At 36.8% G+C, this 13,583-nt stretch overlaps 1 protein-coding gene across 4 annotated transcripts in view; it reads left to right on the top strand.

The window, feature by feature from the left end:
• PRIM2 (DNA primase subunit 2) overlaps window positions 1-13,583 on the top strand; it is a 105,531-nt gene that overhangs the window by 60,523 nt on the left and 31,425 nt on the right. For 3 of the 4 annotated variants that reach the window (XM_061347852.1, XM_061347851.1, XM_061347854.1), the window contains 3 exons: window positions 8,258-8,325; window positions 11,974-12,046; window positions 13,177-13,362. The exons of the other annotated variant lie outside the window; for it this stretch is intronic. In XM_061347852.1, coding sequence (XP_061203836.1) covers window positions 8,258-8,325; window positions 11,974-12,046; window positions 13,177-13,362 — 327 coding nt within the window. The remainder of the gene's footprint in view (window positions 1-8,257; window positions 8,326-11,973; window positions 12,047-13,176; window positions 13,363-13,583) is intronic. 4 annotated transcript variants of the gene reach the window in all.

Here is a 13,583-nt window from a genome sequence, read left to right as displayed (position 1 = left end):
CAGAAGGATAGCTGATCTAGATAGACTAGGGATAGGAGAAAAATCCTGAAGTAGGGTGGTAAACTTCCACATCTTGGTGTCATTTCTTATTTCTCAGATACCCTGGTGAGGGGAAGGCTGGGATCTGTATTTCTTAACTCTCAGATATGTTGTGGCTACTGTGCTGTCAGTAAAAGAAGTGTATATCTGGTTTTGGTTAGGTAAAGGCTGATACGTTTTCTTGATCTGGAAGACAAAACGTTACTGGCCAGGCAGATCTTTGGATAAAGCTTGTCTAGTATTAAGGAGTTAGTTGAAACAAGTGTAGTGTCTGGTAATGTTAAATAGGTATCTCTAAATGTAGTCTCTGGAAAAAAAAAAAAAATCAGGAGAAAGATGTAAGTAGTAGCGTTGGATTACTGGACTAAAACATCATTTCATTCCACAACAGGTAATTTCTAGTTGCATATCATTACTTTGGATGTGTTACTGCTGCAGGTGCTACTACAATGTTGTATTTTACTCATATCTTTGTTTCCATTTATCTTTTACCTTATCTCTTTCTTATACTTATGACTGTGCAAGCTCATTCTCAAATAGGCCCCAGTCAGACATGTAAGAAGGAGGATTTTCTAACAGATGTACGGCTTAATGACATTTAATCATTACCTAAGAATTGAATTGAGGAGCAATGCAATTAGTATCATCTCTGTTTCTCTGTTAAAGTTTGTTTGCTAGATAGATTTTAAGTTCCTGAAAACAGGGTTGTTATGTAGTCTTTGATAAATTGTTCATGTCGGGACCTTTGTAATAGCAGGCTTGAAGAATTTCAGGAAAAGCTGGGTTTTGCTTGTGTACCACAAGCAAAAGGAGTTTCCTCTTCCTCTGCCTTACTGGTCACCACGCCAGATCCTGCTTTACCTCTAAGTTAAGTTTGTTTCTGACTGATCACAGAAACATTATTGTAAAAAGTAACTCTTTTATTAAAATTTCCAAAAGCATGTAGTGTTAGGACCTTTTGCTATTAAAATTAGAGTAATCTTGACTTTATAGGAACATGGTGGCATAAGGTCACATTGAGAAGGCTTCTGTAAAGTCTACATCCATAGAACCATGTTTCTCTTATTTTTGTCTAGCTCATGTATTAATTTTCTACTTGTTAACACTGATTAAGCTATGGTATAATTGCTGTTGCCTACAGAAATAAAGTTCTCAAGTTTATGTTAGCGTCAAGGTTTCCACATTATTTTGTTTTGCAGATCTCTCAGGGAAAATCCAGTAGATGTGTAAAGTCACTGGTTTGTTTAAGCCACTGGATAATATTATGTCTTTTTCCCTGTCTGCTTCAATCTTGGTTGAAAATCTTTCATGGGTAACGTAAGCAATAAATCTGTAATACGGGCAATTCAAACTAACCAAAACCAGTTCTAGTAAACAACATAAACTTGCATGTATTTGCTTTCCTTTTAGACAACACACTAGGCCACTGTAACCCTTCAGGTTAAAAACTAATGCTTTTCTGAACCATCAGATATGTATTGGGTCCTTTTCAGAGCAGACAGGAAAGAATCATCTAACTAAATGCTCCAGGGCGATACAGAGGGGAATAGAAAACTTGTAAGTTACAGCTTATTCCTTAGGCAGCAATGAGAGACTTAAATAAATTCACTCTTTAAAATAGTAAAGTCCTAACTGTAGTAATTTAATGTCTGACCTGAGTGGTTTTTTTAGGTTGTTTTTTTTTTCGGTTTTGTGTGGTTTTATTTTTTAAATCCATACAGCATTATTAGGGAAGCATTTTAGTGATATATTCACTCTGAATATGTTGAATTGTTGACATTGCACAGACAATGTTTCTTTCCTCTGTTCATAAAGGTATTTGTTAAATTTTATTAAAACAATTAAGAACTATCTAAGGCTTCCACTTGGAAGGCTGAAATTGAAGTTCTGGTGTCCAGATTAATATTGGTTTTCATTAGGCTGTCTTCTCTTTTTGTAACAACTGGGAAACAGAAATTCAGGAAGGGGGTGCCTGTAACTGTGAAGGCATTGAAGTGTCATGAGAAAAATAGTTGTTTTTGGGAGAATGGACTAAAGTGTCCAGAATACACTAATCCATGGTTAGTTTCTTTGCTTTCTAAGTAGAAATTTCCTCTCTTTACTTAATCTTTTAGCTACCTAATCATATATTTATCTGTTCATCAATGCATATAATGGGAAGAGGCAAGGGCCTTCACAGGGTAAATTTAATTCCCATAAAAATGTTGTCTGTAATCTGTAGTGTAAGATTCAAACCACACAGGATTTTGTGTCCCTTCTGATACTCTCATTTGTAATTTCTGTGTTCTTACTACTTTCTATAATTTGCTTGTTAGTTATCTAATTTAAGTTTAACAAAGGCCTAACAACTTTAATTATTCTGTGCTTCCTCAAAATCACTGTTGTACATCAAAATGACTAGAATCTCTACTGAGCGTAAAAGGTTAAAACAAGGTGTTATAGATGCACCTTCAATAGATTTTGTACAGACCAATGGCAGCTCTTCTTAGATTCTGTAAGACAAAAGGAAGGAAAAACCCGTAAGTGGTGCTCATCACCAGCAGACCAATGTCCTGCCAGGCCCTGAGCAATTTCTACTTTGGAAAAACTGCCCTGCACCTTTATTGCTGAGCATAATGTTACATGGTCACAGGTGACGGTAGACTTCTGCAGGTGACAAAGGTAACATTTTTCTGTTTGTTGGTTTTGAGTGTTTTTGTTAAAGCCTTTATTTTTTATGGCTGCCTTGATCAATCCCTACTTTAACCTTAATTTATCTTTTAATTTGGATTAGAGCTGTTCCTTCACATCCTTGTTTCGGAAATTTTGTGGTTCTTGTTGTAAAGGTAGTATGAAGTTGGATTGACACTGTCATCTCAGATTTCGGTTTATTCATTCTTTGTTCTTGTACTGTTAGTGGTGTAACTATTGTAGCAGAAATAAATAGAATAACATTCTAGGAAAATCTGTTCATCTGTGCCACAAAAGGCTCAAAAAACTATGCCTTGTCTTAAGCCAGACCTTGTTATGCTGAGAAGTGGAGCACATATGAAGGGGAAGCTTGTTCTGGAACTGCTCCATGGAGATAGAGGTTAAATAATTTAGGTAAAACTGTAGAAAGCCTGCTGGGAACTGTGGGCTTATCTTTAAAAGTATTTAGTGCTTGATAGTGCATTTAGTGCTTGGTAGAGCAGTCCTCTGTTGGGGAGAAGAAGTAACATAGCTTCCCAGGGATTAAGCGTTCTTTGAGATACCCTGTCAGTAGACATACCCACAGTGCAGTCACCTTCCCCTTTAAATATGAGTCCCATATGATGTAATCCTGCTTGTCTGGGTTCTAAAATAACTCAGGAGGCAAAAGCACTCTAATCCTCCTTGTACAGTGTTTTTTAAAATACGAGAGAAATAGCGTGAGTGACAGCACAGGTAGTTCTAGGATATGGAAAAAAAGCACAACAGCTGGGCTTGACAGACTGTAGAGGTAATTCACAGGCTGTGGATGTGCATGTAGACCCCATGCCTCCAGACACTCCTTGTTCTCTAGGAGTACTTAGTGCTGGATAAGGAAATAGTCCTGGTAATAATTTATATTTCAGCTTCTCTAATGTCCCTCCTAAAGGAACTTTGTGGTTTTTTTTACCCTGCCTGGTAAATTGCAGGAAGAGCCTGAGTAATTCAATAGCCTGCCTCAGCTAAAAGTAACCTTTGCCACAAACCGCTTCTTTCTGTGCTTTCCTCCTAAGCCTTCCATATTATTTTTCTCAATGTAATTTAACAAAAAACAGTGTCTTTGTCAAATGATTATATGGATGATAATCAGAAATAAATGGTCTGACAGCATATTGAAATTTTCTTATGCAATGCAGCTAATTAGGACATCTCACTTAGAAAGTAAACTGTGAAAATGATAGCTCTTTTTTTGCTCAAAAAAACCCACAACAACACATAGGGAGCAGGTAGCTCTCACATGATAAGCTCAAAAACAAGAAACTCACCTGCTACCTAAAAAATGGAGACATGTTAATTGAGTCATGGTAATCTTGTTCTTAATTGCTGTGTGTAAAAATGTCATTGCCTTCCTGATAGCATGTGAAGCTACTACTTCAGGCTTTGTGTCAAGTTAACTTTAACTTAAAAAAAACCTTAATTCTTAAAACAAAAAGCTTAAAAAAAAAAAAAAAGACTAGCAAAGATAGTAAATCCTTGATAATTTGGAATTTCATGTCCTAGTCTCATGTTTGGATGAGGGAGGAAAACCAGATCAGTTCTTGGACATCAAGCTATTAGTTGTCATCCTTTTGCCTTCATTATTACTTGAATTACCACTGTAATTGGGATTATCTTTTTCTTTTCAAAAAATACTGTTGAAAAAGGACATAAAATTCTTAGATGTTTGGAAACTCTAGCGTTAATTTACCACCACCTTTGTAAAATCCAGTTTTATTTACAGTGTGTCTTAGAGAAAAATACAGTTGTGAGGAAAGACTTTATACATCAAAATTTTACCTTTTATTTTCATAATCTGGGTAAATTAAAGGAAAATATGCTCTTTCGATTAAAATTTTTCAGATATTTTGATGAGTTCTCCTCAACTGTGTTTAAGAAAAACTGTCTTGAACAGTGTCATGAGGATCCCACATCCTCAAAATAAATGTTTGAACTAACATAACAAATTATTTGTGGTGGGAGTTGAAAGGTGTGTGTGTGTAGGGACTGTATGCTTGTCTCATGTAAAAATATAGATGTCAGTGTTCACACAAATATTATGTATCATTTAGATTCTTAATAGAAAGAGAAGTAAATGGTATTTCAGGTAACCCAGGATCTATTCTGATTTTAGCCAAGTGGAATAACTTGTCTGGTATTTAGAGGCCCTCCAACTTCTCTTCAGAAAGAGCTTCTGGTTTTGTGATTATATTTAAACCAAAATTAGAGGGTTACTTTATGGAGGACAGGAATATAGAACAGTACATGTATTGGCCCTTAATACTCAGTGGTAAGAAAATTATTATTTTTTTTTTAATCAAAACATGTTTTTTTTTTTTAATAAAAAAACTTGCTATTAACTACAGAGCTTACTCAAGTTTTAGTATACCATATGCATCTTGGTCTAGCTCCATAAAATAAGGGAATGTGGGTAATGCTTTAATTGCCAAGATATCAGCCTTTTTTAAAAGAAAGGTGAATGGATTGCTGAGACTGCTTGACTTCCCTTTATGCAGCAGTCAGATCAGATGAGTACACTTGAAAACCCAGGACTGAAAAGTGCTGTGCTTTGAAGCAGTGATTGCTGCAGGCCAGACCTGGCTTAACAGCTGAAATGGCCTGTTCCTCCTTCCCTGCTGTCCTCGTGTTCAGTAGTTTCAACTTCCACTTGACAAACCAGCTGCTTTGAACCTCTTATTCATTTAGCTGGTGGTTACTACTGCTAGCTCAAGGCGTGAGTTTAAAATTTGGTCACAGTCTGACATCTGCCTAGCAGCAAAGGTTATGAAATGGATGTGATAAATGGATGAGCTCTCAGCAAAATATTAAACTCCTTCATATTCACAGTCTACCTATGAACTGATGGAGTTTGGCTCAGATTTTCATACAAATAAACCTGTGCACCACAAGCACAACACGTGCAGCTTTTTTCTGGGGTATATTTATTTGTAGATTATAAATAGAAATTGCAGCCTGCTAGTTAGTCCATATTAGTATAATAGAAGGGTTAGGGTTGGAAAGGACTCCAAGATCACCTAGTTCCAGCCCCCCTGCTATGGGCAGGGACACCTCACCCTAGGCCATTTCGCCCAAGGCTCCGGCCAACCTGGCCTTGAACACAAACAGGGATGAAGCATTCACAAATTCCTTGGGCAACCCATTCCAGTGCCTCACCACCCTCACAGTAAAGAACTTCCTCCTTATATCTAACCTAAACTTCCCCTGTTTAAGTTTAAACCTGTTACCCCTTGTCCTAGTACTACAGTCCCTAATGAAGAGTCCATCTGCACCATCCTTGTAGGCCCCTTTCAGACACTGGAAGGCTGCTATGAGGTCTCCATGCAGCCCTCTCTTCTCCAGGCTGAACAGTCCCAACTTTCTCAGCCTGTCTTCATATGGGAGGTGCTCCAATCCCCTGATCATCCTCGTGGCCCTCCTCTGGACTTGTTCCAACAGTTCCATGTCCTTTTTACGTTGAGGACACCAGAACTGCACACAATACTCCAAGTGAGGTCTCACGAGAGCAGAGATGCAGGATCGCCTCCTTCGACCTTATGGCCACGCTCCTTTTGCTGCAGCCCAGGATATGGTTGGCTTTCTGGGCTGTGAGCGCACACTGAAGCTGTCTCATGTTAATTTTCTCATCGACCAACACCCCCAAGTCCTTCTCCGCAGGGCTGCTCTGAATCTCTTCTCTGCCCAACCTGTAGCTGTGCCTGGGATTGCTCCAACCCAGGTGTAGGACCTTGCACTTGGCATGGTTAAACTTCATCAGGTTGGCATCAGCCCACCTCACAAGCGTGTCAAGGTCCCTCTGGATGGCATTCCTTCCCTCCAACGTATCAACCGAACCACACAGCTTGGTGTCATCGGCAAACTTGCTGAGGGCACACTCAGTCCCACTGTCCATGTCACTGACAAAGATGTTGAACAAGATTGGTCCCAACACTGATCCCTGAGGGACACCACTCGTTACTGGTCTCCAGCTGGACATTGGGCCATTGACCGCAACTCTTTGCGTGCGGCCATCCAGCCAGTTCTTTATCCACCAAGTGGTCCACCTATCAAATTGATGTCTCCAATTTAGAGACAAGGATGTCGTGTGGGACAGTGTCGAACGCTTTCACAAATCCAGGTAGATGACATCAACTGCTCTACCGCTGTCCATCAGTTCTGTAGCCCCATCATAGAAGGCCACAAAATTGGTCAGGCAGGATTTCCCTTTAGTGAAGCCATGCTGGCTGCCACCAAGCACCTTGCTGTTTTTCATGTGCCTTAGCATGCCTTGCAGGAGAATCTGCTCCAAGATTTTGCCAGGCACAGAGGTGAGACTGAGTGGTCTGTAATTCCATTTTCCCCTTCTTGAAAATGGGGGTTATATTTCCCTTTTTCCAGATGCTGGGAACTTCATCTGACTACCATAATTTTTCATATATGTGTACTTGCTGGAGCCAGCAAGGTGAAGCTACGCTGATGGTGCTATAAGTATGGTGTTTTGTTTTGTTTTTTTTTTTAAATAAGATTCTTAAAGAGTGTATGTATGACTATGCATGCTGTTTTAAGTTACCTGTACATACTTAAGAAGTTGGTGGTGATTGATACAATGTAAAACATGTTGAAATTTTAAATTTGTATGAAGGTAGTTTTCAATATACAGCTGAACTTGGCAGCAGTAGAATCATGAAATGCGTGTTATAGAATTATTAGATATATGTCAGCAATATAGATATTAGATAATATAGATATTAGATAGATATTAGATAAATGTTAGATATATGTCAGCAATATCCAAAGTGCAATGCTTGTACCTTTTACAGGCGTAGGTAGATACCTGTACACTGATAGTAAGAAAATTTAATAATTGTTTTTTTTCTAATTATTTTAGTTAATGCACCACTTAACTATTGTTCTGCAATAGTGTGACATACTTGATTTTTTCTTTTAGATTACTAGGTTTATTCTTTCAGAAAAGTTTAATGTTTTAACTTGGCATAGGAAAGAGTTACAAGAAAAATACACTTAAAACAGTCAAATTACAAAATACATTTATGCCTATTGAAAAAAAACTAGTGTACACAGGTGTGTCTGTATAGAAGCCATATAGCTGGAAGAATTATGTAAATGTTTGTGTACAAATGCAAATATTTCTGTACAAATGTAAATATATTTAATATAGCTTAATGGACTGTACACATAGTGTGATTTCTAGAAGGCTGTTTAGGTACACTATGACTTCTAGTTCAAATGTTTGGAAACAAGTATATCTTTCAGTGGTGTCTTGCTATTTTTTCAAATAACATTGTAATTTTTGAGAAATTATTTTTCACTGTTTGGCTTCGTTAACTTGTAAATATTTTGCTAACTTACAATTCAGGATGTTTGTGCTTAGTAATTTTTAATAGAAGAAAGTATGTCTCGTCTGATGTTGTGTAAAGTCTTATCAGCACAGGGTGATTTCTTCCATCATTCCTGCTGTGTGCTGTCAAGTGTTTTTAGCCAATATTTTACAAATTGGACTTCTGCTTTCTTTTAGCTGACAGCACGATCGCTGCCATCCATACAGTCTGATGAGCGACTACAACCTCTGCTTAATCGTCTCAGGTAACATAAACTGGAAGCACTAATATATTCTTTCATGCAGATGAAAGTGATGCTGTTAGTAGACTGTTTTACTTACAGAGTTGTTTGGGTTGTTGTTTTTTTTTTTTTTTCACACACCTTGTATGTGCCAAAACACCCTGACAGTATCCCTTCACCCTAGCAAAAGCTTTATAAATCACATGAACCATAATTTACAGAGCTAGTGTTGCTTCTAAGTAACAGGAAAACATTTGTAGCTTTTATAAAAGTGTTTTAAATAGTAGATGCAAAGTTGTTAAGCTTTACAAACAAAACAGATTCCAAATTACACTGCTCAGAGTATGGGCCTTCCATCTTGCATGTATTTTATGCTCTATGGTCTTTCTGAAAGATTTCACTTTCACTGAAAAATTGAGTCCTATTTTGTTCTTTTGATGGACATAAGGAAAGATGAACATGTGAACTGTCAAGGCACCCTAGAACACAGCTGAAATAGTTTGCCTCTCTCTTAGTAGTTATACAGTATATAGAAGCTTTCTGCTTTCTTTGAATGTGGTGCTGAAGAGTAATAAAACATACTTTTCTGATCTTCTTTGGGTTAAGCATAGATCTGGTCTCTTTCTTATGTATGTGATTAATTTTTACCACTTTATTTGTTTGGGAGAGTTTTCTTGCTGAGGTAGTATGCAGGAGGACAAAGTCCATACGATTACCAGGAGATGCATTGCCTTAGAATCACTGAATAATTTACCTTAGAGTGAACCTTTGGAGGTCATTTAATCTAGCTGCTACTCAATGCAGATTCAGTTATATCAGATTGCTCAGGTATTTATTAAGTTGAAATTTTAATATCTCTAAGGGCATAAATTTGCTTAAATATTGCATGTCAATAATGAAAACTCTATTTAAACATATACAGCTTTCCGTTAAGATTGCTGAAATGATGTTGGATGAATTAGAAATTGAAACAGTGAGGCTCCATCACGACAGGACTGCCCTGGAATTAGAATGCAGATCTAGTTAGCATTCTCTCTATTTCCTATGCTGCTCTACTGCTCTGTACCCAAACCCGGATATTTTATTTTGGTTAAAAAAACAATAAATATTACATAGGAACAGCTTTGTGTTTTATTGCTTTTAGTGTATAAGAGAATAGCAAAAATAGCTTTGATTCTATCTCTGCTTAATATGATTGAAATTTGTTCAAGAGCAATGAAAGAACAAAAATATTGTAGTGTGTTACATAGCTGGTTGGGTGATACTTCTGGATGCCTATAACCTTCCATCTTACCACGCATTCTACTGGGATTTTAAAAAATATACCTCAGTGGCATACCTTTCTCCGTTTAAAGCTAAAGAGCAATTAGGTTGGCTTGTTATAAATCGTTCTTCCTAGGAGTAATTACTGAGAAACTTGAGATTTCTTTTGATGCATGCTGTGCCTCTGTGTGAGCAGGACAGCAGTCAGGCAATCGCAGTTCTCTTTGTGCTCTTTTTTTTAATATGGGAAAAGGGAAGGTTGTAACAAAAGCTGGTTTAATAGCAGCTACTTTAACAGGGATACTGCATTCATGTAAAAGGTATTTTTGGCACATCCTTAGGTGAACTTGGGTATGTCACCAACTGAAAAAAACCTATACAAATGTTTCCAAATTGCCTTTTTTGGAAGTTCCTTTAAAATAGGCAAAATATATCAAACCTTACAACTTGAAAAACAAGCTCTGGCAGTGAAGAGACAGATGACCAGATAGGTCTGCTCTGGTGTTTATTTCTGAGGATCTGTGATTTGCTTTTGCTTCATTTTGCTCATAAGAAAAGAAAATATTAGTTTTTCACATATATATATATATATATATACGTTGTGTGAATTCTTGCAGCAGTATTTATTTTTTGCATAGTCAATAGAGCTTTATCAGGGGAGCAAAAACTTTTGATCGAAATGTATGAAAAAAGCATGCAGTTGAAGGTTACAGAGTAGTTTGGTTGCTAATACCCCACACATTTTTTAGAAGTTATTCATGTCTGCTTGTGATTTATAAAATAGCTAGTCCTCAGGAAAGGTCATTTTACTGTGGGTTTTGTCCATGTGGATTCTTTAATCCAGCTTTTTTTTTTTTTTTCAAATGGATGTAACATATTTTGTAATTGGACTCTTTGGGACTAAGTGCATGTTTTTTCTGTGACTTACGTCCTCTTTTTGTTCTATTCTGTTTCATTGGTACTTTCTAATATTAATTGTACTAGACAAAAAAAAAAAAAAGAGAACATTTTTATCTAAAAGTGGTAAAATATTTGATACAAGATTATCCTTATGGATTTCATTTGCTGGTTCCTTGAGCTCCCTGGGACAGGAATCCAACAGCTTAGCTGCTAAGGCCTCGTGACCAGTGCTGGCCTCCTTATGCCCCACTCCAGCCTACCACATATTCTGAAGGGATAAAACATACTCTTTTTTCAGAGCATCACCTTCAAAGGCAGTTTGTAGGGTTCAGCTCTTTGGTGGGTGGTGTCAGGTATAAAGAAACCTTGACCTTGTAAAGGTCATATACTACTATTCAATATAAAAGTAAGGAAACTTTCATGAAAAACTTTTCCTGTTTGCTTACCATGCTGAGTATATTTGACCTTTTCAAAGTCTGAAAAGTAGAAGAATTTCTTCTTCTCCCCCAACTTGACATTTAATTTTCTGTCCTTGCAGTAAAGTTTTCTACCAACTCCAGATATAATGGTCAGCAAGACTCAGAGAGTATGTCCTCTTATTAACAGTAATTTCTGAAGTCTTAATTTGTTCACTTATGGTGTAGGAAAACTTTTGTGTCTTCTCTTTGGACCTCTTCTTCATGGGCCAATTCTTTCTGCAGATGCCAGAATGAAGTAGTCTTCTTTAGCATAGCAATATTTTTTCAGTATTGGTATGATTATCATAATAGTGTAGGATACAAGCAGATGATCTACAGTGATTATGGTAGAGCAGCTTGTATCACATCCTGGGGTGTGATAACTGACTGGTCATTTTCATAATTGGTTGTTTAAAAATACTTTGCCTAAGCAACAGCTGTTTTCTGTTCTGTACTTTGATTGTAATATTGAGGGACTGTGATTTTTGTCTGTAGTTTGCCTGAGTGATGCAGGTCTGGTTCTACAAGGGAATTTAGTAATAGACATTGCGCAAATACTTTTAATTATTTATCCATTGTTGTGTAATGAAAAAAAATATCTATTAGAGTATAGTAAGCTTGCTTAGTGCTCCAGTGTGTGCCAGAAATAAGGCTAGACGGCAAATGAATGCATATATAATTAAACTGTTTGTACTGTAGTAAAATCATCTCTTAGCTCTATGCTTTTTGCACTATACAGCATTGAAATGTTACAAAATAATCTGTAGTACCAAGTATCATCATTTAGCTAAATTCCTTTTTCCTGGAGTTAACCTCTATAAACCTTCAGAAGATGTAAGAAATGATCTTTGTAAGCTAGTTGCAAAATCCCTCTTGCAAGAAGAAATTTGTTTTTACCCAGTCTTTGCTGATTTTTAGACCAGTATGCTGGTCTAAAATATTTGCAGCCCGTAACTGGTTAAATAATTTTTTTCCAAATTTGTAAACTTAAAAAAACCAAACAAACCAAAACAGTTTCACATGATGCTGTATTGCTTGTTTTATTTTTCAGCCATTCTTATGTGGGCCCAGATTACAGTGTGCAGAAGAACACAGGGAAAATTTCTCTAGACCAGGTTGATGCTGTAAGTCCTCTGTGCTTATTGAGTTATATTGTATGTTCATATGTAACTTTTAAAATTTGAGTATTCTTTGTACAGACAGCATATAAAGCTTTGATCTTTATTAGTTCATATTTGCTTTGTAACTCTTGAGTACTACTTGCATGAAATTGTGATAAAGTTTAAAATGGAGCAGAATTCACTGAAAATGCATCTAATCAGGCTTTATGCTGGAGCTATAATGAATTGCCTAATTTGCTGCATAATTTTGTGTGCTTTCACAAATACATAACAATTATAAGCAGAGTTTAACAAAATTTTCTTATTTAATAGTTTTGCAACCCATGATGATTATTTTATGATTATTGCATTGCAGTATTAGCCTTTTCAGTGCTCTTTTTTGGACTTCTGATTTGAAGGGTTTTTCAAAACAAAGTAAATGAAATGGATTGTAAAATCACATCATTGGTGCAGAGACAATTAAAACCACATTACAACTCCTTTATCTGAACTTTGATAATTTGTGTTTTCAGTGTCCATCTTAACAGTGTTCCTTTGGTAATGAATTCCATGGCATGACTCGGATGCTAAAAGTAAAAATGCAAAGCCCGAGTAAACTTGAATGTTACATTTTTCTGTATCTGAGATCTTGCTTTACGAGAAATGGTGTTCTCCTAGGGAAAAAACTGCAGGTCATTTGCAGTGGATTTTACTTATGCCTGTAGTTTTTTCAAGATGTTTAAAAAAAACCCCATGCCCTCACATGATCCCCCTACTACTCTTAAGAAAAGTCACCTCTAAGAAAGATCATCTTGCCATTCCAGAAAGTAAAATAAAGAAGAAAGAAACATTGTAATGGAACTGTGGGTGTATTTTTCCTTACAGCAATTAAACAAACCCATCTTACTTTTTAGTGTGTTACTACCATGTGTATTACTCTGTCCTTTGGAGTTTGTTCTGCAGGTGGTTATTGGCTGTGAAGGCTTGCAGACACACTTAGTTACCATTAGTCCCAAGGCACTCTGCAGATGTGTATCTTTTCTTCCAGCCACTGGCTTGTTCAAGTGATGCCAGTTAATAATCACAATAAGCATATATCTGTCCTACAAACAAAACGATTAGTATGCCTTAAATACAAGTTTCTCTCTTGACAGCTTTCTGTGAAATCATTCCCACTGTGCATGCGCCAGTTGCACAAAGCTCTACGTGATAACCATCATCTCCGTCACGGGGGCCGTATGCAATACGGCCTGTTCTTAAAAGGCATCGGCTTGACTCTGGAACAGGCACTGGAATTCTGGAAGAAAGAATTTATCAGAGGAAAAGTGGATGCAGACAAGGTAGTTAAATGAAAAATATCTAAATATGTGACTGTGAGGATGTAATTAACATGCATATTGTGCTACATATTAGAATAGATACTTCTTAAAAGTAGATAATTGGGCACAAGGCATAGTAATGTCTATGATTTTATTCATTTTGTTGGTCATCCTCCTGAAGCCTGGGGATACAAAGCAAGCCACAAAGAGCCTTTTTATAGGTGAGGACTAGAAAAGTCTTA

The sequence above is a fragment of the Neopsephotus bourkii genome, unplaced genomic scaffold, assembly GCF_033783945.1.
Source record: "Neopsephotus bourkii isolate Nb327-2 ecotype Australia unplaced genomic scaffold, CSIRO-AGI_Nbou_v1 NB_330, whole genome shotgun sequence".
In the NCBI taxonomy this organism is placed as follows: domain Eukaryota; kingdom Metazoa; phylum Chordata; class Aves; order Psittaciformes; family Psittacidae; genus Neopsephotus; species Neopsephotus bourkii.
This window is presented reverse-complemented; position numbering and strand designations above follow the sequence as displayed.